Here is a 26,395-nt window from a genome sequence, read left to right as displayed (position 1 = left end):
TATTTTAACTATTTATCAGTTCCTTTCTGTAGCATAAGAATTTACCATTTCCTCATTTTTATTTGCATTTTTTATTAGTGATAACAGATCAGCTCAGACGATACTTATTGTAAGTTCATTCCTTCTTTTCATGTTCTTTGAGTTAATTTTGGAGTCATTTGATCACACCTACTGTTACTTACACTTATAGCAGACTAAGTCTGCCCTGCTGATTCTTGATTTATATCATAGTACCTGTCTAGTTAGCGTTCTTATCTCTCTTAGGCTATGATTTGTGTTCATATGGGACTGTTAGGATTTTCCGCAAGATTCAATCATAGTCATCAGTCATTTCAGTTATTATGGAAATTTCAGCTTTCTCCACAGTTGCTCATATATCCTCTGCTGTGGCAAAAGGTCTGTAGCCTTTTGTACGTGTGATGTGCTGCCTCAATCTAAGCCTGGAAGGACAGTGATACTTGGTGAAATGCGGTTTCGAGGCCAAGCTGGACCCTTCTCATTGTAATCTTCCTCCAGGGTCGATCCGCGAGGAGAACGGTGTGCGATGGCACGTGTGTCCCTACTGCACCAAGGAGTTCCGCAAGCCCAGCGACCTGGTGCGCCACATCCGCATCCACACCCATGAGAAGCCCTTCAAGTGCCCGCAGTGCTTCCGGGCTTTCGCCGTGAAGAGCACGCTGACAGCCCACGTCAAAACGCACTCGGGCGTCAAGGCGTTCAAGTGCCAGTGCTGCATGAAGAGCTTCTCCACCTCGGGGAGCCTCAAGGTGCACGTTCGCCTGCACACAGGTACGGGCCTGCCGCCGCAGGTGGTTCCCGGCGAGGTCTGCGCTGGTGGCTGGGCGTGTGGAGCGCCCGTTGCTCTTTATTTCAGCGAGTGTGACCGTGACCTTCTGCGGGCTGGGCACACGGCACACGCTGTTGAACAAAGTCCACGTGACCTTGGTCCTCATGGAGCCGATGGCCCGAAGAGGGAGCGTTAAACTGTACCACTTACGAGTGAGGGCAGGAGTGCAGGGAGTGAGGAGGGGAGACCGCTGTGGGTGGCGGGATTCAGATGCAGCCCAGGAGCGCCTTCCCGAGGAGGAGGCCGGCATCGCCCCCGTGGGGCCTCTGGGTTTTAGCTGGCGCCCTTCAGGCTGGGACCTTAATATCAATACCCACTCTGCCTGTCGGATATTTTGTCATCAGTATTAGGGCACGAGAACTTCCATGTTCAGGCTCCAGTTCTGTTCATAGCAGTTTTATTGAGATATAATTCACAAATCATAAAAATTCACTCTTTTAAAGTGTGCATTTCAGAATTGTGCAACCCATGCCACTATCTAATTTTCTAACATTTTTATCACCCCCAAAAGAAACGCTGTACACATTAGCAGTAACTTCTCCTAACCCTTTGAGGTTCCTGGGCTGAGCTGAGCATGTGGATGGGTATTTGAAAAAGCTGAAATGAGACTGTTTTGATATATGCCTTTCTTTGGAATCTGCATTTTCATTTGCCAATAAAATTGTAAGAAAAGGAAGTTTCCTTCAGAAAAGGGAAGTCATAGCAGAGGATTGTTAAAAGGATGTTATCACTGTCATCAGCAGCAGCAGTGACATTGTTATTTACAAACAGCCACCATTTACTGCTCGTTTACCCAATGCCGGGCACTGCTAAGTGCTCTTCAAACACAAGTGTGTAGAATCCCAGCAGCAAACCTGGGGCCCCGTTGTTATTCCAGTTACAGAGAGGATGATTTGAGAGAGGAGAGCAGCGTTACTCACGTTAGTGTCTTAAGGACTACTAGTTGTTTGAACATCCATTTTACAATTTTAGACTTTCTCCTGAAAATAGTAAATGCCCTTTTTTTTTTTTAACTTAAAATGCTCTTATTACATGCCTTAACATCTGTAACGTGCACTGTATGCAAACGAGAATAACTGTTAATTTATAATGTCCATGAAATTATAAACATATGGCATGAAACAACAAATTGAGAATTCAAATCAGTATTAAAATACTAGAATTTTATGTTGGCGTTAACTGAGATGTATCTCTTTGGAATAATTCTACAGTCTATTTTATTTTTTATCAGGAGTCAGACCTTTTGCTTGTCCTCACTGTGACAAGAAATTTCGAACCTCAGGCCACAGGAAGACTCACATTGCTTCTCACTTTAAACACACGGAGTTAAGAAAGATGAGGCACCAGCGTAAACCTGCAAAAGTTCGTGTTGGCAAGGCGAACGTTCCGGTCCCCGATATTCCTTTGCAGGAGCCGATCCTCATAACAGACGTAGGTAAGATTGTCCTCCCTTGGTACTTTGCAAAGGGTGTATGAACATTTTGGTCTGCGTAGTTAGATAGTTGTATGTGTGGTGCCGGTGGAGTTGTTGTTAAGGATTGTTTTGCTTTATGGGCCAGCAAGTTTCACAAGTAAATTAAGATCCTAGTTCTGGCTCAACTGCTGCTCAGATTATGTTCTCGGTAAGAGGGAAGTGCTGTGTAAGTGAAGATGTTCCTATGTGAGTCCTCACCAAGGAAGACTGTACCTCAGTGGACCTGTGGGGTGGATGGGTGTCCTGAGTGGGGCACACAGTATGCTGTGTCATTTACATCTTAGAAGCCCCGCAGGCTGTGTAACAGATCATTATCTGGGCTGCTTTAACCTTTGGATTAAAAGGTAAATCTGCCAGCTTTTAAGTTCTTTTTAGGCTTGGTGTTGTTATGATCAAGGTAAATTATGATTTTGTTAGCTAACTAAAAAGAAAACACTGTTCATGAGAATCTTCAGAGAAATGATTTTTGTAGGTCCTAAAACAAGATTAAAGGAAACTCATTAAGTTTTGTGCAAGAATTTACATGTTTATGCAGTTCTCCTGTATTTCATCGTCTTAGGTGAGATAATCTAGTCTGTGAACAAAATTAATATCAAGTAAAACATAATTTAATATAAATAAAGCTTAAATAGTAAAAAAAAAAAGAGAGATACTGTAGACTAATGTCAGCTATAGTCCACTAATAAGGTGATCTATAGTCACGAGCCTTTATGTATCTAGGAGCATAGCATCAAAATATATAAACCAAAAACAGAAGAAAGGAGAGATATTCAAATTCTGAACCAGAGTGAGAGACCCTCAATTAGATTGGTGTAAACACAGTGAGACTGAGGAGGATTTGAAGCGCACATATCAAAAGGGTGATTGAATGGCTTTAAAGCCTTCTACTCCAAAGTACACACTCTTTTAAATATGCATGAAATAGAAGTTGATCACATTCTAGGGTATAGAGAAGTTTCAGGTTTTCAGAAATAGGTACTGTGAAGGATACAGTCTTTGATTACAGTTCACTGAAAACATAAATTAATAGAAAGTAGCTATCTAAAGTTTCATTCTATGGAAAAGTAAGACTCAAAACTGCAATTACATCCTAGAAATGGGAACGTTTTTATAAACAGTGGGATGGACCAAAGCTATTATCAGAAAAGACTGATAACAGCTTTTAAGAAGTATTTCTTACTAAAAAATAAGAACAAAAATAAATAAAATATATAACTCAAAAAAGTAGAAAAATAAAAAAGCAAGTAGCAAAAAGTAATTAATAAGTACAATAATTTAAGATAGAAGACAAAATTCTAGTGAACATAATTTTACAATTTTTAAAAAGTTAACAGTAGAATAGATAGCTTGACACGTCTCTAGTAAACTAAAGACCAAGAAAATATCTGTAATATTAGGAATGAGAGTCAAGCTGTAAGCACAGATACAGATGAGATAAAAATTGTTTGCAGATACTCTACAACATTTTGCTAATACACTTGAAAATTTAGATGAAGTGGATTTTTTCTAGAATAACGTGCTTATCAGAACTGACTCTAGAAGAAATGGAAAACCCCCAAGAGACAACAAGTTTAAGAGCATACTCCCCAAATACCAGCCTGCAATGATTTTACATATGATTTCTGCTAAGCTTCCTAGGAACTGTAATTCTTAGGGTGTTTAATTGTTCAGACACTGATCGGAACTCCCATGGTAGGTTAGAACACTCTGATGTCCTTGTGCAGTTGTGGCAGCTCACAAAACAAAACAACAGACCAATTTCACTTAATGTGTATTTAACTTCACTGTAGTCTCTAGGTTCTCAGTGATTTGTGTTATTCTTGAAATGCAAAAAAATCTCTAAAAGTTAGGACAGACTAAAAACTTACTTAGCAGCCCTAGAATTATCCTTCATGCTTGAGGGTAACCCTCAAATTACCAGTTTTTTCAGGTTGCCATGACTCAGGTTACACACCTGTGGGTTTCTTGCCGTTAAGTTTACAAATCCTTAGTTGAGTTGAACTGGAGCCCTGATTCTCCAGACTTTCCGAGGTTAAAATGGAGAACATTGTGCTTTTAGCTTCACAGACACCTGTATCTTAGACGAAATTAGTGGAAGCAGAATTCTCCTTTGTTCTAGGCTGAGTGGGACACATGGGGGAAGTGATTCATAGAGCTGGCTTCACATTGTAAAATATTTAAATACTTATTTTACACTTCGTCATTATTTGTATTTGTGTCTGTCTCTTCTCTCAGAATCTGAGCTCCTTGGGGCGTATGTAGAAAAAGTGTGACTGTAATTATGTTTGGGGGACAGATCTTGATAAAAACATACCAGAGAGGATTTAGCATAGATTAGTTACAGTTATTTGACTTAACTGGGAGATGAGATGTTCCAGTCCAGTCTAGTTACTTGAAGCTCAATACCTTTTACACTAATTACTGTCGCTTAGGAAAGTATTAGAATGCATAAAAAAATACTCCAGCAAGTAACTTAATCTCTGCATATTAAGGGAGCATTGTTGGATAGAACAGTTCCATATAGTTGTGTAATTCTAAAAACTTCCAGAGCTGCGTGGGAACTTAAAAATAGTCTTTCCCAAACTTGCCTACATTCCTCACTCTTCATTTTCACAGATGTAAAATGTGGGCCCTAGAGAGGGTTCTAACATTGCTTTTAGGTTCTACAACTAGAGCTCATGGTAGAACTAGAACCTGGGTCTTCAGACTTCTGGATCAGGGTGTGGTCAGTAAAGCTCACTTCCTCCCACACCCGTCAGCCTTGCGCCCCCGGCGCAGGAGTGTGGAGGAGCCGCCAGGGGCCCAGATGGCCACTGGATCTTGGCATCGAGCACCACTAGTCTTTACTGAACACAGATACCGTGTAGTTCATTGCACTTGGGGCTGTTTTCACTAGACATGCGGTGTACTGTACTCTAAATGCTTTCTCTTCTAAATTCAAGAACTAAGTTTAAATAAAACAGTGTGCAGACTGGGGAAGTATTGGAGTCAGGGTGATCGTAATATTTAGATCTGTAGCTGCTTCTGGATTTTCAAATCATGTGTATACGACATATCTATTTTTTTTTTAAAGAAATCACTGTGTTTTCTATATATGACTGTGCGTATGTGTGAGTTTGTGTAATGGTGTATGCTCCCACCATTTTTGTGGAGCATAGATGTTTGAAAAATATTTTCTTCGAAGTGAGCCAGGCTTTGGTTATCTATTATTTTTTAAATTTATTTATTTTAAATTAAAAGTGGGGCTTTGTTTTGTTTTTAATTAATTAATTAATTAGTTAATTATTTACTTATTTGGTCGCACAGGGTCTTAGTTGCAGCGGGCGGGCTCCTTAGCTGTGGCTCATGGACTCCTTAGTTGCAGCTCGCCAGCTCCTTAGTTGCGGCATGCAATCTCTTAGTTGCGACATGCAGGATCTAGTTCCCTGACCAGGGATCGAAGCCTGGGCCCACTGCGTTGGGAGCGCAGAGCCTTGACCACTGCACCACCAGGGAAGTCCCTGGTTATCTATTATTTTAAACCTCAGCGCTGTAATGATTGATCTTCCAAGTTTATATTCATGTTTTAATCATATTGATATTAGTGCATTTATCTTGCTTTTTTTTTTTTGTGGTACATGGGCCTCTCGCTGTTGTGGCCTCTCCCGTTGCGGAGCACAGGCTCTGGACGCACAGGCTAAGCAGCCATGGCTCACGGGCCCAGCCACTCCGCGGCATGTGGGATTTTCCCAGACCAGGGCACGAACCCGTGTGCCCTGCATCGGCAGGCGGACTCTCAACCACTGTGCCACCAGGGAAGCCCTAGCTTAGCTTTTTAACAGAACTTTGTAAAATTATTAGACGTGAAAAATAAAGCATCAGAAAAATGAAGCCTGTTATTTCACTTTCTGAGGAACTCAAGGTGGGACTCCTCCCCTCCCCCCCAAAGATGTCAGAATCATCTGGGGTTCTGTTTAAAAATAAATATACCTGGATGCTGCCCAGAGACTATAATTGTGTGTCTAGCGGGGAGACACTAAGGTAACAGTTGTATATACTGGATTGTTTATTGCAGCCCTGCAGTAGTGTACAGTTAGAAACAGGCAGGATGTCCGCCAGAAGTGCATTAAGGGAACTGGGTACACTGGTACGGTGGAATTCCTTGCCAGCATCCAAAGGGTGATGGGGATGATGTCATATGTAATGACTTGGAGAGTTAAGTATATGTATGAAGTATGGACAGGTAGTTCCAGAACAGTGTGTATGGTTGATCCCACTTATGTTTTCACATTACAAACTCTTCTGTTAGAGTGGCTACTAAACCGTTCACTGTGGTTGTCTCTGAGGGGTGTTACTGGGCACATTCTTTTGTTTTTCTTTTTACGATCTTGTGAATTATTTGAGAAAGGGCCAGAGGACTTGCACTAGAGCGTATTGGCAAGGGACTGGGTAAAGGGATTCGGTTCGTGGAGGGCAGGTGGGACTGGGGAGGAAGCGAAGGCAGGCTGGGAGGCGGAGCTGGGCCGGGACAGGAGGCTCGAGCTCCTCAGGCTCGGAGGGGGCCTTAGGAGCCGGAGCGTCCAGGCCAGCCGCTCGACCACAGACCTGCTGTTTCGGAAAAGAAAGGAGTAACTGAACATTCTGTTTATGGGACCTGTTTATGATGGAGAACTTGTTTGCTGTGGAACGTAGGTTCCAGAAGCCATAGGAGAAAGAGCTGGGAGAACAGTGGGGCTGGAGGGGGGACCCTGCACCAGAATGGGGGTGACTTGGAGAGGAGGATGGTCTGTGGGCCTTACAGGGCTCACAGCTTCAAGGCCTGGCGCAGACAGCCCGTCTGGAGTCTCCCGGTAGGTTCTGGCGTCAGGCTGCTTCCGTGCAGGCTGGAAGTCAGGGCCTGCCGTGGCAGACGGGTGGCGAGCTCTCTGAAGGTGCTGAATCGGGTGCAGCCTGGAGCCTTAGGGGTGCAGCCCGGCTCTGCCGTCTGATGAGCTTGTGTCTGCACTGCAGGCTAGGGAGGTGCTCACCCGGAACCCCGCTTTGCTGACTGACCTCAGGTCTGACTGGGAGGCAGTGAACCCCTGCACAGCCCTGCCCCCAGCACCCAGTACGGCTTTTTTTTTTTTTTTTTTGATGTGGGAAATGGCAAAAGCAATACTTTGTTTCCTTATTTGTGAATATCTTATTTTTTTCCCTATGAAACAGATACAAGATGACTATAGGAGGGCTTTTTACTTTTTAAAAATTACCTTGTGAATTTCATTTACTTTACGTACTTTCACGAACTTATACAATTTATATAACTAATTGCCTAAAATTATTTCACTTTCCTGTGTTGCTTTTTAATGTATATCTTGTCTGATGAAGTCTATAAAATTAATGTCTCACGTTTGTACAGCCCAATTTAATTGTGGGAGGAGAGTTTTAAATTTTTTTATTGGTGTTTTTCTTAGAAATCACTCATTCCGTTAAGTTCAGCAATGAACAAGAAAATGGCTTATCAGATATTACTTGGAGCTACAGTTTTAATTAAGTGGTACTTTATGCTAATAGTTACTGAACCTGTTTGCATAAGATACTGGGGAACTGTGCCTAAAAGCTGCTATTATGTGTTGCCTGTGGACCTTCCTTGCAGAGCATTTGAGGTTCACAGTTTCACAAGCTTCGCAGTGACCAGAGGAGCCACCCTTTTTGGCTGCCAGTTTGGAAAATACTCACTTCAGTTTTCTGTTCTCTTCATGGAATCTAACATGATTCCCTGGAAGTAGGTGTCCAATAAAGGTTGGGTGTCAGACCGTGAATCAACGACCTTGGTTGGAATTTGTGCGTGCTTCTTTCCTTCCTTTCCTTCTCTGATTTTGTAAACACTGAGAACAGGATCGTTAGTATATTCGATCGTATCTACGTGTCCTACCTGGCCAGTGCTCTCTGGCTCAGGGCTACATCTATGACCATGGGGCAGGCCCCAGGCTCCAGAAGCTATAGCCCAGGGAGTGGGGAAAGAGAAAACAGAACCAGCAGTGACAAGTGCTGGGACAGAAGTGAGTCAGCGTGTGGAGGTGGGACAGTGAGGCTCGTTAGGAATCGCAGCACGGAGCTGCCTGGGGAGAAGCCGGCGGTGGGTGTGGGGAGAGGTGGGGACCGGGGCCAGGAGGCCGAGCCTGGTGGTCGCGGTGGCCCCGTTCTCGGTGGCAGACCATGGGAGGTGGTTGAGCAAATTGCCGTTCGGGTCCCGGCGCACTGTGCCAGGGACATTCTTCTGCTGGTGACACGAGAAGGCAGAGCAGAACATTCAGGAGGCTGGTCTAGGTGCGTGTCTAACACAGAGCCACGCAGAAGAGTGAACGTGCGTCTGGGTTTGGGAATCGGCCCTTGGACGGCCATCTTGCCTCTGAGCGCCAGGCGTGTCAGCCTGTCTGCAGCAGACTTAGCGCGTGTGTCCTGGGGAAGGTGGTGGGGTGGACTGAGGGACTGAAGTTTTCTCTTCTTGAGCGTGAGAAAGGAGTTGTTGGGAAAAAGCAGGGCAATGCCGTGAAGGGTAGAGCGATGCTGGAGCTGCCAGGAGGGCAGGGCTTTGCGTGGTCCCCATGCGTCTCCCCAGTCCTGAATCCTTGTGAAATGGGAGAAGGTTTGGCGGCTCTTCGAGTGTGTGCCCTGTGGGTTGTACACACATCAGTCACAAGGGAGATTCTGGTATTTTTTTTAATTTTTTTATTTTTTGGCCGTGTCACACAGCACGTGGGATCTTAACTCCCTAACCGGGATCAAACCTGTGCCCCTGCCTTGGGAGGGCAGAGTCTTAACCACTGGACCACCAGGGAAGTCCCACAAGGGAGGTTCTGAATTCTCTTTGAAAAGTAAATGAGCTCTCATGCAGCATCAGGAAGTGCGGGTCCATTCAGTTAAGCCTCACATGCGAGCGAAGCGAAATAGAAATAGCAGTGGAAATAGAAACGAGGAAACAAGTTTAAGAACACTGAAAAGTGGGACCTCCAGGACTGGCAGATGGCAGACTTGACGAGCGGCCCCAGAAGTCTGGGATCGCCGGCCCCCGCGTGACTGGGCGGGTGGGGTTCCTCACGCACAACTAGGAGAGCTGGGAGGGACAAGCGGGTTTTAGGGGACAGGATTGAGCTGTAACCCGCACCGTTAGGGACGGTCTGGACAGCAGTGTGTTAGGAGGTGCCTCTTGGTAATCATTGCATGGAAGTGAGGGGCACAGCTGAGGGAGCAGGGAGTGTGGCCAGTCCAGAGTCTTGGCTGGTAGCTGCATTGTCTGGGAGAGAGGAGGAGCAAACAGCCCAGGTAGAACTGACAGTGTACGTCTTCCTCTCGTTCCAGGTAAACATTAAGTGATTCAGAGGGTTCAGGTGTATGTTTGTTCTGAATTTCATAAATAATTCAGTTGCTTGATCAAGACATACTTATTACACGGTCAACCTAAGGGCATTCTTTATTCACTGAAAGTATGTAAAACCTGAAATATTTAAGGTTGTAATTTTGCTGTTTACAGATTTTCTTTTAATAAAATTTCTATGAAAACCCTGACTTTCTTAGAACAAAAAATCATGTTGGAATCATTTCTGTCTGAGTTTGTTATAGTACCTAGGGTACAGTCTTCATACTGAACAAATAAGGGACTTAAAAACTCTGATTAACCTGCATGTTGATGTACTTATATAAATTGCATGCCAACAGATGCTCATATAGAAAGTTAAATGTAGAAATCTATGAAAAATTGGCTCTAGAACAAGGAGAAGTAATTGTGACAATATAAATGTTCCTTATGTCGAAAAGAATATCTTATATTAACTCTCTAAGTGTTTCCTGATAGGTGTTCTTTAAATAGCGAGTCCCTAACACAATTAACATAGTAGCGATTAGTCGCAACACTGGAATCCGGCTCCTCAGGATGTTTATCTTCTGGGTAAAGCAGGTGCCTTTTGACATTTCTTAGTAGCACTGACAGTGAATTATTCCTGATTTTCTTTTGGTTTGTAGGTCTTATCCAGCCCATTCCAAGAAACCAGCTTTTTCAAAGTTATTTTAATAATAATTTTGTAAATGAAGCAGATAGACCGTACAAGTGTTTTTACTGTCATCGTGCCTATAAAAAATCTTGCCATCTTAAACAACACATCAGGTAAGGTAATGTAGATTCAGAGATGGAAATTTATAGTTACAGTGACTTAGTGATCTGGTGACTTGTGGAAATACTAAGAATGGTAGTGTTAGCTTTTGTTATTTAAAATGTCACTTTTAACCCCAGAATATTTACTGATAATTGATATTTTCATTCTTCAGTGTCTTGACCAAAATGTTTTACCCACAAACCGCCTATTATATTTCACTCCTATTATATTTCAGTATTTGCAATCTCTGGGACATGTCAGAGAAATATTTGGTTTGTTTCATGAGGATTATGCTCTTTCACAGTTTCTCGGGTGTATTCATCAGATTAATTCTTGGCGCTAGCAACAGGGAAGAGGAAGTATTGATAGAAACCTGATCACAAGAGACAGTGAGGGGTCATGAGAAGAGGACAGAACGTAGAAGAGGATGTGGGGTCTGGTTTTGTGTCGGTTGTATGCGAGCCCCGGACTTCAGATGAGCCACCTGAGCGCTGAGTCTCAGGTCCCGTTGTGGGGACGTGAGAGCTGAGTCTCTCTGCTGCTGAGCTCAGAAAAGGGGTGGCCAAGTGAGATAATTACTAGAGTGCGTTCTAAATTAGAAAGCAGCGTGAAAGCGTAAGACGCTTATTCATTACCATTTTTATTCTTTTTAGATCACATACAGGTGAAAAGCCTTTTAAATGTTCTCAGTGTGGAAGAGGCTTTGTTTCTGCAGGAGTGCTCAAAGCACACGTCCGAACGCACACTGGACTTAAATCTTTCAAGTGTCTGATATGTAATGGAGCTTTCACTACTGGTGGTAGCTTACGGCGACATATGGGCATCCATAATGACCTTCGTCCCTATATGTGTCCCTATTGCCAGAAAACATTTAAGACCTCACTAAATTGCAAAAAGCACATGAAAACCCATAGGTAGGTATAATTCTGATGGTCACTTTTTAACAATCCTTATAATTCCCAGATGATGGTGGGGAGCGTTTTGAAGAAATAGTTGTCTTTGTTCCCTTTATTATTACTTCTAGCAGGAGGTGTATGAGCTAAAGAAACTTCTGTATCAGTGTTTAATGACCTATTGAGAACCATAGACTGAAGCACATCATTTTTATTTTTAATGTAGTGTTGAAGTAGTCAGTGTTGGCCTAAATGCTTTCTAAACTCTCTTAAAACTAATAATCAGTAGTAGATAAAATGCTAGATAGACAGTGTCTACTATAATGAGGTAATGAAGGTTTCAAAAAAGAAAATCTTGGTCAACTCTGGGACCTCTAGGCATATCATTAGTGTTATCTGAATGGTAATTATTGTAGGTTGTTGACAGAAAAAAATTATGTTTTAGCTAACACATAAATCCATCATTAAAGTTTACTTAGATTTTTTTTTTTTTTTTTTTTTGCGGTACGCGGGCCTCTCACTGTTGCGGCCTCTCCCGTTGCGGAGCACAGGCTCTGGACGCGCAGGCTCAGCGGCCATGGCTCACGGGCCCAGCCGCTCCGCGGCACGTGGGATCTTCCCGGACCGGGGCACGAACCCATGTCCCCTGCATCGGCAGGCGGACTCTCAACCACTGCGCCACCAGGGAAGCCCTAACTTAGATTTTTGCTTGCTTAGAGGGCTGCCTCATCTGTAAGTGGAGGGGACCCAACGAGCCCTTACAGAGACGCATTTCTGACTGTGTCTGGAGCTTATTCAGTGGTGCTTCTGTGAAGCCACAGAATTCTGTATTGTAACAGAAAGCATGGACAAGGTGACCACGACCACCTCCTAGGAGACTTTGAGAACAAGAGTTACCAGGCTTACCAGGAAAGAATATTAGCCTTCTGCCCTAGAATGTTTACCTTTGAGCCGTATTTTAACCCGGATGTCTCTGTCCAGGTATTACCTACCAAACAGAACTCCCAACTGATAGAATAAGGTAACTCGGAGAAATGGTGTTCTGGTTTCATCCCTCTGGCTGCCAAAGCACACTTGGCAGAATTGACTCTCCTCGATTTTGGTTGATCGCGTAGCCGAGGAGTTTAAGTGCTTCTTGAGACCATCTAGGGACTATGAGATTGGTGGTGTCAGTTAGGGGACTCTTGCCAATTACATGTCCAGTTACACTTGGCTGCATTTTATGGAGGAAGCTCTGTGCTTCACACGCATTCAGGGGCTGGGGAGTTCATGGGGGCGGAGACGCTCAGAGCGTGCACTGCTGCCCCCCTGCCAAGAGAAATGGGGCGCGACCACAGCTTGCGCAGAGCATGGTGAATGACGCCTCTCTGCAAGACGCCCGGCCTTCACAGTGTGCTTTTGTGGTGGTGTTGGGAGTTCAGTTTACAGGCTCAGAGGCCAGTGCTGTAATTTCCGGGAAGAGGGTCAGCTGTTTTTAGCCGGGTCATTTCTGTCAGTGGAGTGTTGCTTTGGCCACTGCTTTTCCAGGGTTCCGCTGAGGGACACGTGCCATGCTTACGCCAGGGGAGAGTGTGCGTGACTTTCAGGTGGCAGCGTAAGGACGGGTAGGTCTGTCATTGCAGAGTTGGGGGTTTATCTTATAGATGGCGTGTACTGTGAACCTGCCTGCGAGCAGGCAGCAGCTCCAGTCGTTTGATCCCTTTGTTTGAAGTCTTGGGAATTCCTAAAATGCTATATACACTTACATTAAAAATAAAAAGTCGCTGTAGTAAGAGTTGTGAAAACACCCAGGCAAACAAACAAAACAAGGCTCCACCAGTCACAACAGAGGGCACATTTCCTCTCCTTCAGGGTGGTGGAGAGGACCCCGTGAACCCACGGCACCGCTGTACAGTCACCCTGTGGTGGAGGTGTGACAGTGCGTGTTCTTTCCTTTGCTGCTTTTCAGTACATTTTTGTCCCCCCACCTCAGTAAAAGTAGTCGAGAAGTGACTTTTTTTTTTTTTTTTTTGCGGTACGCGGGCCTCTCACTGCTGTGGCCTCTCCCGCTGCGGAGCACAGGCTCCGGACGCGCAGGCTCAGCGGCCATGGCTCACGGGCCCAGCCGCTCCGCGGCATGTGGGATCTTCCCGGACCGGGGCACGAACCCGTGTCCCCTGCATCGGCAGGCGGACTCTCAACCACTGCGCCACCAGGGAAGCCCAAGTGACTGTTTTTGATATCAGAAAATGAAGAGGAAAGACTTTGTTTGGAACTCAGAATGGAATTCTGAATCAGCAGATTCACGTGATTCTGGCATCCAGCGTCCAGTAGAGCTTGTGTGAGTCTGACTGGAGTAGCCCCTTCATGGCTGAGATACTGTACAGCCTGTTAATCAGATCATTGTTTGACCTGGGTTTTTGTTTGTTTTTTCCCCAGTGTTTTTGTTCATTCACTGAATTCATTGTTCATTCACTGAATTCATTGTTCATTTTTCTCTTTGAAAGAGAAATTGTTGGCCTTGATGATAATATGCCAGGTATGCTTTGTACACGTAAAAGTAATACTAACAGGAATAATGATTTTGCAGAAAACCATCGCAGCCACATGCCTCGTGGTCCAGGTTCTGCCGCCTGTGGCCCACTGGTCAGTGAGCCGCGCACGGCCTGGCAGGTTGCAGGACGGTCCCGTCTCTCCCATGTGTGTGTATAACACTGAAAGCAGTCTGTCAAGACGCTGCCTCATCTCATGCAGTTCTTGTTTTGAACACCTCAGCTCATCACAGAATTTGAATTGGGAGAGTTTAGCTTTGAAACGTGGCATCTTTTGTATCGTTCAGACTTTGAAAAATCCTTGTTGCCTTCCGGCCCCTATAGTCTGTGAAAGCGCTTAGAGATAAGGGCACGGGGGTTTTCTTTCAGATTATTTGTAGTGTTTAACTCTCAACTGGATTGCTGCTGCGACTTCAAAGTGAAACAGTTTAAAATGAAAACTGTCACTGAATAAATCGCACCTCGCGTGCCCGCGGTGTTTGACAGCAGCTGACGCTGCGGACTGTTGTCCATTTTTTGAAGATTTGAGCTTGCCCAGCAGCTCCGGCAGCACCAGCAGGCCTGCCCGATAGATGACGGCGCCGTGGACCAGCAGGGCATGCACGTGCCCACCCAGGTGCAGGTGGAGATTGAGAACGCCGCACTGCAGCCGACCGCTGAGGCCGTGGCCGACAACCCCGGGGCCGTGCTGGACCTGGGGCCGCCCGCCGGCGTGGAGGCGGGGCTCGGCCAGCAGATGGCGGGGCAGCCTTTGGAAGCAGATGAAGGTGAGCGGTTCAGGGCTTTTAACTCTCAGGAGTTTTGCAGCCCTTTGTACTCCAGTCCCCGCTGGCCCTCTCGTCCCTGACCTTTTAAAGCGCAGTTTGTGCCGTGTGTCTGAGCGTGAGAGAGTCTGCGGTGCATTTAGAATGGTAGAAATGGGACCTTCCGATAACGTGCTGCTTGTCACCCACTTTCACCCCTGAGCCTACCGCGAGAGAGTCTTTGGTTTCCACTGAGTGCCCATCTGTGTGATCACGCGTGTCCTGGTGCATGGCTCCCGGACTTGCCAGCGTGAGGCCGTGGACTGGGTGCCGCTGGCTGCGGGAGCTGAGGCCCCTCAGCCAGCGCGCTGCCTCCTGCGGGGAGGTCTCGCTGCAGAAAGATGCCGGCTCACGGGGCGGGGGGGGGGGGACAGTGAGCTCAGTGACAGAGTCGGCTCAGGCTTCCGGCCCCCTGCGGGCCTGACAAACGGTTGGCTGGTCAGCTTGCTGTTTACTTTGTGGGCGTCCCAAGAAGTATTTGGTCTGTGAGTAGGGTTTTGTGCTTTTTAGCCAACATGTGTAAGTTTGTACCCTCTATATGAATTGTCTTCCTACTGTCTTTTCCAAACAAGGAGGCTGCTTTTTGGAAACTCACCGAAGCATCCTTTTGGACAGGTTGGTAGATGTGAAGCAGCTTCCGGGTTTACGAATTTTCCGCCCTCGTCTGTGCTTCTTGTCTTCAGACAGGCTTGTGGTCCCGCAGCACACTCTGGAAGGGCACGTGGGCCAGTACGAGGAGCAGGCTCCCCCGCCGCAGCCCTTCGAGCCAGCGGGTCTGTCACAGGGTCAGTGGTGGGCCTTACCCGGGGCTCTCCAGTGAGCTGCGCCTGGTTGGGGTTAACTTTACAGCAAGCTTGAGTGTTTCTTTTAGTGCTCTTCTGAAATTTATGACCAGTTATCGAACCAGATAACGTCTTGCGTGGGTAGCGTGTGCATGTGTGTACACATGCATGCATACGCTATTTTGTAGTCTGTTCAAATTTTCCAGAAGGGGACTTTAATGACCATTCTACACCTGGTCTCTAGCCAAGGAAAGGTAATTGAGTAGAAACTGGGACTTATTTGTGGCTGGTGTGTTAGCCTGCCCTGCAAGGATGGGAGCTGAGCGTAGTCTCTTGCCTGTGAGCAGATCACTTTAGAGCCTGCTGATAAAAACTAATAATCCTGATTCCCGTTCAGAAAGTAGACATGTTCCTTTAAATACCTTTATTTTGTAAAACCAACCTTTTTTGGTTTTGTGTGTGTGTGTGTGTAACTTTAGTATTTTTTGTAGAACTCACGTCTTCTAATTTATTTCAGGTTTTACAGTGACTGATACGTACAATCAACAGACTCAGTTTCCACCGGTCCAACAGTTACAAGATTCCAGCACACTGGAGTCTCAAGCCCTGTCCACGAGCTTCCATCAGCAGAACTTACTTCCGGTTCCTAGCTCTGATACGATTAATGTAGTGAGTATTGCAGAAGTCTCATCATTGAGCAGATTCTATCTTATTCTTTACTGTAATTATTTAAAATTTGCTTACTTAAGAGGGCATGTTTACTTGTTGCAACTTTAAGATTGCTGCATCACCTGTGGAAACCTCAGTGTTTATCATATAGGGCTTCTATTTCCTTAAAACATTTTTGTTTTAAGATTTCATTCCCATGATGTGGCTTTACCTTTTCTGTTAAAAGTCAGGAAAGTCAGGAGAGTGTAACTGACTTCAGTAACATCTGAAGGATATCGCCTTGCTTTAGCGAGAAAACCAAAGCATTTTAATATGTGGAATCTTAAAGAAACATGTTAGAATGAAAATATAATGAAGGCTGACATACTGAAGATACATATTTAAATGCATCATTTAAAATTTTCCTCTCTTAGTCAAGTTGGAGGCATTTAAGTTTTTGTTTTGGTATTGATTTTGCCATTTTTGGAAATCTTTCAGTAGTGGTGAAAATGATTGGCAAATCAATTGTTTTCTCTCTCTCTTTTTTTTTTTGCGGTACGCGTGCCTCTCACTGCTGTGGCCTCTCCTGTTGCGGAGCACGGGCTCCGGACGCGCAGGCTCAGTGGCCATGGCTCACGGGCCCAGCCGCTCTGCGGCATGTGGCATCTTCCCAGACCGGGGCACAAACCCGTGTTCCCTGCATCGGCAGGTGGACTCTCAACCACTGCGCCACCAGGGAAGCCCTCTCTCTCTTTTTTTAATATTTACTTTTTAAATTTTTTGGGGGGCTGCGTTGGGTTTTCGTTGCTGCGCGCAGGCTTTCTCTGGTTGTGGCGAGCGGGGGCTACTCTTGGTTGCGGTGCACGGGCTTCTCATGGCGGTGGATTCTCTTGTTGCAGAGCACGGGCTCTAGGCGTGCGGGCTTCAGTAGTTGTGGCTCGCGGCCTCTAGGGCACAGGCTCAGTAGTTGTGGCACACAGGGCTTAGTTGCTCCGCGGCATGTGCGATCTTCCCGGACCAAGGCTCGAACCCGTGTCCCCTGCATTGGCAGGCAGAATTTTTAACCACTGCGCCACCAGGGAAGTCCTTATTTTCTCTCTTTAAAAGACCCTGTGGGTAACTTTTGCCAAGTGGAGGACCTGGACCCTCCAGTGAAATTTTCAGAGCACGTTTTCCCAGCTCGAAGCTGCGTAATTGACAGTAGGCGCTGAATCTGGGTGATGGGGGGTATGCGTCTCTGTGGCTTGCCTTCACTCGGCCCTCTGAGCAAGACTGCACACCCGCTCACTTGTGGCTTTTCGGGGTGGGTCCTGGAAGCCAGGGGAAATGCGTGCACGCAGGTAGGTTCTCCACTGTTCTGGCCTCTCCTGCGCCTGTCCCCCATGTCCTGAAGGTCAGCCTGTGCTCTGTCCACTGAACATGGGTGTTTCCTGCAGCTCTTTGCCCAGTCCCTGGGCTGCACCACCTGTGGCCGGAAGGTGTTGAGTTAAGGGACTGCTGTCTCCAGGCCTGCTGCTCCTGGGCTGGGAACATGCTTTCTCCCCCTGTGATTTTGTGACAAGCGAGGGGACTTAGTATTTTAAGAAAGCAGGGCGTTTTGTTCACTCTCAGTAAGAATAGAGCAGATGAAAGAGTAGTCTCTTAATAGACATAAAAAATATGGAAAGATTGGGCTTCCCTGGTGGCGCAGTGGTTGAGAGTCCGCCTGCCGATGCAGGGGACACGGGTTCATGCCCCGGTCCGGGAAGATCCCACATGCCGTGGAGCGGCTGGGCCCGTGAGCCATGGCTGCTGAGCCTACGCGTCCGAAGCCTGTGCTCCGCAACGGGAGAGGCCACAACAGTGAGAGGCCCGCGTACCGCAAAAAAAAAAAAAAAAAAAAAAGGAAAGATTAAAGCAAGTTAATGGAAAATAAAATAAGTATTTCTTCATTAAAATTGGTATAGATGATTTTTGTTATTAATTTGGCCCAAATGATTGCAACAACCTAATTGGGGTTTCTTCCTTTTAAATCCACATTTATGAGTTTTCTTATCCTTAGTTGTTAGGTGTTTGTATTCATTCATAGATGCTCAAGCAGTCTGCTCTGTGCTTCTACTATGTTTTAGACAAGTCGTTTGGTTCAGGAGTCACCCCAGCAGGAGCTGGGGCTGCAGGCGCCACGTCCCCCGTTCCTGGACGACAGCGAGGAGCAGAGCCGGCGCTCCTACAGGTACGCGCGCTCCTCCGGGTGCACGCGCTCCTCCGGGTGCGCGCGCTCCTCCGGGTGCGCGCGCTCCTAGGGGTACGCACGCTCCTACGGGTACGCACGCTCCTACGGGTACGCACGCTCCTCCGGGTGCGCGCACTTGGGCTGCAGCCCGTCCTGCTGCGCCCAGTGCCCACCTGCACCGTTCCTGCAGCTACACAAAAGCTCTGGGAAACAGGGCCTGTCGTCACCCCCATTTTATAAAGAAAGTATCTGAGACAAAAGAGACTCACTTGCTAAAGCTTCTACAGCTAATAAGTGACATGGGCAGGGTTTGGACGCAGCAGCCTGTACCCATAAACTACTCTGCTCTAGCTTCCTGTCCCCACTCTAGGCTGCTGTTACCGTGTTTTCAGAAATAACTTGAATTTATATCGTGCCTTTTTGTCCACGGCTCTTTGTGTGTTTTATATATAACCTCCTGATACTTAAGTCACACTTCCATTTATTCAACAAGTATTTGTTTGTTAATGTTTAATTTGGGATCTTGCACGGGTATTTTTAAGTGAGATTAGTGTAACGTTTTCTTGTGATTCCTTTGTGACATCTGCTTGGGCATTCCTGGACTTCTGGCCATTCGTTCATTCCCCATTCGTTCATTCAACACTTATTAAGAACTTGCTGCTGTGTGCCGAGCTGTGTGCTCTGTGTACCTTTCTATCACAGATTAAAACCTGGAAATGGAAAAAATAGGGAAATAAAATGGAATAAGCTTTCAGAATTTTTAAAAATTTTCTAATAATATGTGAATAGGAATTTTGAAATTTATAATTGTTTCATCCTTAATTTTAATATATTTCATAACAACTGAGAGGAAAATAACACTACATATTTATATATTATTCAAAATAGGTCAGTAGCATCTGTTTGGTAAAGTATTTTATCAACTAAAGAGTATACGAACTGACATTTCCAAGTGTCTAGACTCAGGTGATTCTGACCCTCATGCAGCGGAAAGGTTTGCAGCATCTTATGACTTGGTAAAGAAAGTAGCACATGATAAATTCCCTGTTATGTTTAAAGGAATAGTTTGTAGTTAATCAAATTTTATTTCTCCTGGAGAACTGCTGTAGGTTTTACTAACTTTGAAATAATAAAATATGTTTAAGGGTACGGTCTGAGCAGAGTTTGATCTAACAGGTTTTTCTCGCTAGTGTTTCAGTGTTCTAAGTGTTGGAAGCACACCTGGTTTCTGTAATGGTTAGGCCTGATGGTTTACTGATTGCTGGTGAAGCGTGTTTGCTTTTCTTCCCTTCTCAGGTGTTGCATTTGTGGTCATGCTGTGAATTAACGTGGTCTGTGTTGTGTGTATAGATGTGACTATTGCAACAAAGGCTTTAAGAAGTCCAGCCACTTGAAGCAGCACGTGCGGTCACACACCGGGGAGAAGCCCTACAAGTGCAAGCTCTGTGGACGTGGCTTCGTTTCCTCTGGGGTCCTCAAGTCCCACGAGAAGACACACACAGGTCATTGTCTGCCCCGCACTGGACGTAAACACGTGGAAAACCATACGTGATTCTAGAGCATATGAATTCTAGCGCATTTTCATCACACCCCTCAGGGCCCCCAGCCCCAGGCAACCACTGACCTGTTTCCTGTCTGTGTGGTTTTGCCTGTTCCGGGCTCTTCCTGTAAACGGAACCATACGACACGGTGCCTTTTGTCACTGGCTTCCCTCACTCAGCACGTGTTCAAGGTCCACCCACGTTGTAGCATGTGTCACACTTATTTTTATAGCCAAACAGTAGTCCACTGTGTGGAGAAACCACGTTCTGCCTGTCCGCTCATCAGCTGTTGGACAGCTGAGGTGTTGCCGGGTTTTGGCTATCAGGAATGATCTTGCTGTGAACGTTTTGTGCGTTTCTGTGTGGATGCAAGCTTTCGCTTCTCTGTTTAGGAGTGGACTTGCTTGGTCATACGATAACTGTTTAAACCTTGGGGTTTACCAAACCAGAATGGCCTTTCCAGAGTGGCCGCACCATTTTCCTTGTCCACCAGCAATGATTTCACATCTTGTCAGGGCTTAGTATGATCTGTCTGCTTCATTATGACCGTCCGTCTTCTTAAAATAACCTTCTTGAAAGACCCTCAATTCCTAAAAATTGGAGACCACAGCAAGTACATGCTCTTCGGTCTTGCAGCTTGTTGAGCGCATCTTTGCTTTGACCGCGTGCGGTTTTCAGGTAACGAACGTGTTCTGACCCCGTCTCTGCTGTCGCAGGAGAAAAGGCGTTCAGCTGCAGCGTCTGCAACGCTTCCTTCACAACCAACGGCAGCCTCACCAGGCACACGGCCACGCACATGAGCATGAAGCCCTACAAGTGTCCGTTTTGCGAGCAGGGCTTCCGAACCACAGTCCATTGTAAAAAGCACATGAAGAGGCACCAGACAGTCCCCTCGGCTGGGTCAGCACCGGGAGAGGCAGAAGGAGGAGGTGTGGTCCCTTTGTTGATTCAGGTTTATCATCAGCCGATGCTGAAACTTAGTGATTAACTCATTGCAGAGGTGATTTGTACCAGTATATTGACTTATTTCATTTTCTGATTATGAAAGCAATCATAATTTGCTCTTTGAAAGAAAGATTCGGGAGGCACGAAGAGGAAAACTTCTCACCTCACTGGTCACCAGGCACCAAAATACCAGCGTCCCCGCACAGGGCAGGCTGTCGCCCACGCATGCATGTACGCACGCGTAGGTGGACCTGAATTCCCTGATAGGACAGCATGTTACATGCAGTGTTGTCGTCCATGGGTGTTCATTACAGGCGAATTTGGTATTAGCACGGGTGTGCATCAGTTCTAACGCCTGCACGGAATTCTGCTGTGTTTCATTACACGGTTTCCTGTTGCTGGATGCGCAGTGGCTGCCCAGTGCTGCAGTGTAACAGGAGGAGCTGGCGGTCAGGGGGCTTTAACCCTCGGCGCTGTGCTTACTCACCACGCACATTCTCATCTGATCGACACGAGATACCGTGAAGCTAACTTAAGCGGTAGACGAGCTGATGGGCCCAGTTCCCACCCCAAGTATAGGAATCCCAGGAGGATTTTGTGCCTATACTCTTTGTACCTGTGAGATGATTTCTTCTTAGCAAGTTCCAGAGTGAAATTACAGTGGCAGAACGTGCACCTTGCATAGATCCTGACACAGGGCGCCAGTGCACAGCGTTCTAAATCTTTTAAACGACCTTGTTCCACGTGCAGTGTGAGTTATGCTATCGACAGTTTACACGGTGTCCTGGGGCCTGGGCTCCTGTCAGTGCTGCAGCCGGCACTGTGCACCTCACACCGTTGGTGCTGGCGGAGTGAGCGTGCTGAGATGGGGGTGCGACTTCGAGGGCCATCCGTCAGTTTTTAGTTCACTGTTTTGGCTCTGACCACCGTCCGTTTTGCTATTTAGTGTCTCTACTGTTTTTTAAAAAAATTTTATAGCCATCTGTGCAATAATAAAGTCCCCCTGTCCCCTGTCCCCAGCCAAACCTTTTTTTTCTTCTCGGTTACATTTTAACAGCAGCTTATTCTTTTTTTTAATGGATGTAAATATATCCTTACATTTCACTGAGAGAATACTTCAACATACATATTTTTTAAGTGTTTTCTTACCTTTCAGTGAGTCTTTTTAATTGGCGGCTGTTTGCCAGTTATCAGTTTGGTCTCTTCCTTCGGGCTGCTCGTCCTCTTACGCTAATTCACTTGGTGTCCGTGTTGATAAATGAACGTCTGTGTGTATGAGTACTGTTGACTCGTGCGGACACTGACCCGTTCAGAGCCCACTGCCAGCCTGCTGGCAGGGCTGGCGGAGACCGTCAGCCACGGCATTTGCCCTTGGCAGTGACCCCTCCCCCGAGGCATGGCCTTTCCACCCTGACCAGCTTCTCAATAGACAGTGGTGGGAAAAAAACCCTTTACCATCCCAAATATAGCCTCATTGAGTTGCTAATTTTAACCTTACATATTTAAGTTAAATGTTTTGTTTTAGTTTTTCTGTTACATTTAGTTTTTTATTAGGATTTGATCCTTTTTCCTACATGTTGTTTAGAGATGGGTCTGGAGGAAGAGGAAGACAGTTCTGAAAGAAACGTGTGTAGAAAGGCTCGTCCCGAGGTCATCACCTTCACAGAGGAGGAGACGGCGCAGCTGGCCAAGATTGGGCCGCAGGAGAGCGCCACCGTCTCAGAGCAGGTGCTGGTGCAGTCGGCCGCCGAGAAGGACCGCGTCAGCGAGATGAAGGACAGGCAGGCGGAGCTGGAGGCCGAGCCCAAGCACGCCAACTGCTGCTCCTACTGCCCCAAGAGCTTCAAGAAGCCCAGCGACCTGGTCAGGTGCGGTGCAGGCCCGCTGCCCCGGGGGTGGACGTGCGGTCTGCGCGCTCCTCTGCAACCCGTGCTGACGCCTTCTGAGTGGCTCCTCCCTCTCTTGAGTCCTGGTTGCAGGCCCGTGTGCGTTTGGAGGCTTCCTTGCGAGCTCATTGAGCACGTTAGCTAGAAGTCTGCTTGCTCTGTGGGTGCTTGTGCTTATTTCTGTGTGACGGTGGTAGCAGTAAAAGAGAATTAAAAATCATTTCCTGAGGCAGATGCGGTGCTGAGCCCAGCCTTGTAGGCGCACACAACACAGCGGGTTCCTGCCCGCCCCACAGCGCGACCGGTCTGTATGGCGCGAGGCTCCATCACGCGGGGAGGTGGCCCGAGCGCTGGGGGTCGAGTCCACGTCAGCCGCGAGGCGGTGATTGACGTGCGCTCCGGCAGAGGGGCGGAGGGCAGCTGACAGACGGGCTCCAGGAAGGAAGGCCGAAGTACAGCACTCTCTTAAAACATCTGGAGGATTTTCGTTTACGGGGTGGGGCCGGGGGGGCGCTCGTCTTTTGCTTCAGGAGGTGGAACTGCTGGGTAAAAGGTAGAGGGTGATTGAACGGAGGAGCTGTCGGGATTTCAAGACGGGTAATAAGAGAGCCGGCTGCTTCAGAAAACCAAAGAGGCGTCTTCGTGTCCCTCTCTGTCGCACAGAGCCCTGCATGTGACGGGAGGGCAGACAGGCTGCCCAGAAGCTGCTAGGCTGGAAGTGCCCGTCGCGTGAGCGCAGCCGGTAGCCCCTGCCCTTGTACTCCTGCCGGGCAGGAGGGGCGCGTGCCAGTGAGAGAGGGACGGGTAGGCGGGCGAGGGGCAGTGGGCAAGGCCGGGCCAAGCTCGGGCGCGGAGCCGAGATGGCGTCGTGTCCCGGCGGGTGGGGAGGAGGCACGAGCTAAGAAGATGACAGCGTGACTCCGAGGCCGGGAGTGAAACGCTGGAACCCTCAGCTACGGAGAGGACCGGGCGGTGGCCGCAAGGGAGCAACATGCGGGGTGCGGGGCGGGGCAGGGCCCCAGCGGGAGGCAGGGGTGTGAATCGCGGACGAGGGCGTCGTGCTGGGCAGCCCCGTGGGCATCGTCGCGCTGCTGAGAAGGCCTGCAGCGCGTGGCCGGCGGGTGGTGCTGACGAGCAGCCAGCTGGGCCCGGAGGTGCGCCCCGGAGGCGGGACTGCTGACCCTGCACCCCCGTGAGGGGGCGAGGCGGCAGGTGCCCCTGGAAGCGAGAAGCCTGCTGCGGCCTGGCAGCCGGCCTGCCTTCTCCTCTATCCTTCATTTGACAATCGTGCGAGGCTCAGCTGCCCGCACTGCGTACTGGACAGGCGTCCTGGTGAAGCGAGCCAGGACCGAAAACAGCGGAGGAGGCTATGAAGGGAGAGCCTTCCCCTCCCCAGAGACAAGCGCTATTAGCAGTTTCTTCTGTGCGTTTTTTCAGCAATGTCTACTCATACGTCAGCATTAACTTATGCAATTCTGGTCTCGGTTTAATTGTTACATATTGTGGGGTCTCAGACAGCTTTGTCAGTACCCGCCGACCTCTTTCATCCTTCACGGCGACGTCTTGTTCTGTCGTGTGGGCATCCCAGACCCCTGTTGATGACTGCCTAGTTTTCAGTGTGGAATCACTAGGCCAGCCCCACTGTCCTGTGTTCTGTGTGCACCTGTGTGGGTGCCCGGGGTCAGTGCTGATGGACACACCCACTGGCCTCCGAGGGCTGTGCCGTTTACATCCCCCAGCCTCTGAACACCTGCTCCTAGGCCACCCAGCCGACAGTGGGTCATCATCAGACAGATGGGAAAGGGATGGCTTGTCATTTTAACTTGCTCCTTTTAAATTCTGAGGCTGGGGAATACCTTTTCATGTGGCATTTGGGTGCGTGTGTTTCTTCTCTACGCTGCCTGTGTGTTGCCTGTTTTTCTACTGTGATATTTCTTGTCTTACTGCTGATTTGTAAGATTCTCTTTGGTTTTCAGGAAAGTTAGCCTTGTTTTCGTTGGTCTTGCAGATTACTTTGTTGTCTTGCGGATTTGTTTATGGTATTATTTATATAGAGTGAAGCTTAAAAGTTTTGTTTTGCTAAATTTATTCAGTACATAGTCACGCGTAATTTTTATTTATATGGATAGCTATAAATTTTAAATCATGAAGTTGTTTGTAAATGCGTATAAAGTTAAAAAGAAAGACACTTAATTGCAAATGCTTTCTGGCTAGGCATGTTCGAATCCACACTGGAGAAAAGCCATATAAATGCGATGAATGTGGGAAGAGTTTCACTGTTAAATCTACCCTGGACTGCCACGTGAAGACTCACACAGGTAAGAGCAAACACCTGCACTGTTGGTAGATGCCTTCCGACGGCATTTTATACTTGTTCCTATGTATTTTTTTTGCACACATACTTTCAAGATGAAACAAAGCTTAAAAATCAGGAACCATGAAGAAATGAATATAGAAGATTTGTGATTCCCAACATGGAGAAAGTGATCTCTGACACCAAAGGAAAGGATCTAGGTCTCAGATGTGGCGTTGTAAGTTGTCTTACTCAGAGTTAAATACCTGTGTTAGAAAGATTACCTCTTAGTCTCATTCAGGCCAGAGTTTCAGTTTGTTGAAATTTTGTGAAAACTGGGGATTTCACAAATCTGATTACACTTACCAGGTAGCAATTCTGTTTCTGTGGGGGGAAAATCTGATAAAGGAAAACAATTAACGTCCAAATTTCATGGCCATTTTCTTCATCTTATGTGAGGAACTGAAGGTTAATCATCCTAAGTAAAACGTGCTCAACCTTCGCTTCTTGACTGTGCACGGTGCGCCCTCGTGGGTGAGAAGGCGGCCCTGGGCCTCTGCCCGGTTGGAGTCTGTCCTCACTTGTGAGCCACTTCTCTGACCCGCCCATCCGTCATGTAGAAAATGGGGCAAACACGAGCACCCTCCCCCCACCCCCCGGTTTAAATTGCCCAGAAAAGTAGAAGTAGCACCTGGTAAACACGGAGTAAACGTTAGCGTCTGAGGACGCGTAGGATTGTGACTGTCACACCAATTTGCACTCTGAAGTTTTGGCCGTGAGCAGAATTGACCAAGGGAGTACAAGTGGAATTTCACACATAGGCGTAAAGTCCTGTGATTCTTTTCTGATGGGTTCGTGTGTGGAATTAGGTAAACAGATACACGAAGTCCTTCAGCTGCCTATTCTACGGACAGTTCTTCTGTTGTTTCCTTAGGATCTGTGCTTGACCCTCCCCTGCAGCCCTGGGCGCTGCCGAGGGTCAGGAGGGACCCGCTTAGTGGCTTTGTGTCCCGGGTCTCGCGTGGTAGCTCACGCGGCAGGTGCTGGCCACCCTAAGGACGTCTCCTGCGCACCAAGCCTCCGTGTGGGCTCCCGGGCATCAGGACTAGGAAGAGAATCTCTGGGAAGACACCTTCCAGGGCCCCCCTCAGCTGACTTCTGCGGCCCGAGCAGCGCGAGGGGAGCAGGTGCCGCCAGTCCCGGGGCCCTGCTGCCGCGCCCAGCCCGGCCTGCTGGGCCTTCTTCGCCCCGCAGCGTGTGTTAGAGGACTTGGTGCCCCAGGAGCTGGGCACGTGCGCCCGGAGCGCAGTCTGCCGGGCGGCTTCCACCTGTGCCGGCGGCTCGGGCGCCCCTTTGTCAGCGGAGAAGACTGGTGAGGCGTGAGCTCACGCTTCGTAAAATCAGGGAGTGGAGCCCGAGATGCAGGGCG

The 26,395-nt window shown here is 47.5% G+C and overlaps 1 protein-coding gene across 6 annotated transcripts in view; it reads left to right on the top strand.

Moving 5' to 3' along the window:
* The window catches only part of ZNF236 (zinc finger protein 236), a 102,742-nt gene that overhangs the window by 48,896 nt on the left and 27,451 nt on the right, over window positions 1-26,395 (top strand). For 3 of the 6 annotated variants that reach the window (XM_060170382.1, XM_060170384.1, XM_060170387.1), the window contains exons 10-21: window positions 517-789; window positions 2,079-2,282; window positions 10,302-10,443; window positions 11,086-11,346; window positions 14,379-14,623; window positions 15,343-15,444; window positions 15,959-16,110; window positions 18,198-18,301; window positions 19,652-19,803; window positions 20,559-20,771; window positions 22,373-22,655; window positions 24,888-24,991. In XM_060170382.1, coding sequence (XP_060026365.1) covers window positions 517-789; window positions 2,079-2,282; window positions 10,302-10,443; window positions 11,086-11,346; window positions 14,379-14,623; window positions 15,343-15,444; window positions 15,959-16,110; window positions 18,198-18,301; window positions 19,652-19,803; window positions 20,559-20,771; window positions 22,373-22,655; window positions 24,888-24,991 — 2,235 coding nt within the window. The remainder of the gene's footprint in view (window positions 1-516; window positions 790-2,078; window positions 2,283-10,301; window positions 10,444-11,085; window positions 11,347-14,378; window positions 14,624-15,342; window positions 15,445-15,958; window positions 16,111-18,197; window positions 18,302-19,651; window positions 19,804-20,558; window positions 20,772-22,372; window positions 22,656-24,887; window positions 24,992-26,395) is intronic. The other 3 variants (XM_060170383.1, XM_060170386.1, XM_060170385.1) reach the window with 3 other exon arrangements.

This window comes from Lagenorhynchus albirostris, chromosome 14 (genome assembly GCF_949774975.1).
Source record: "Lagenorhynchus albirostris chromosome 14, mLagAlb1.1, whole genome shotgun sequence".
In the NCBI taxonomy this organism is placed as follows: Eukaryota; Metazoa; Chordata; class Mammalia; order Artiodactyla; family Delphinidae; genus Lagenorhynchus; species Lagenorhynchus albirostris.
This window is presented reverse-complemented; position numbering and strand designations above follow the sequence as displayed.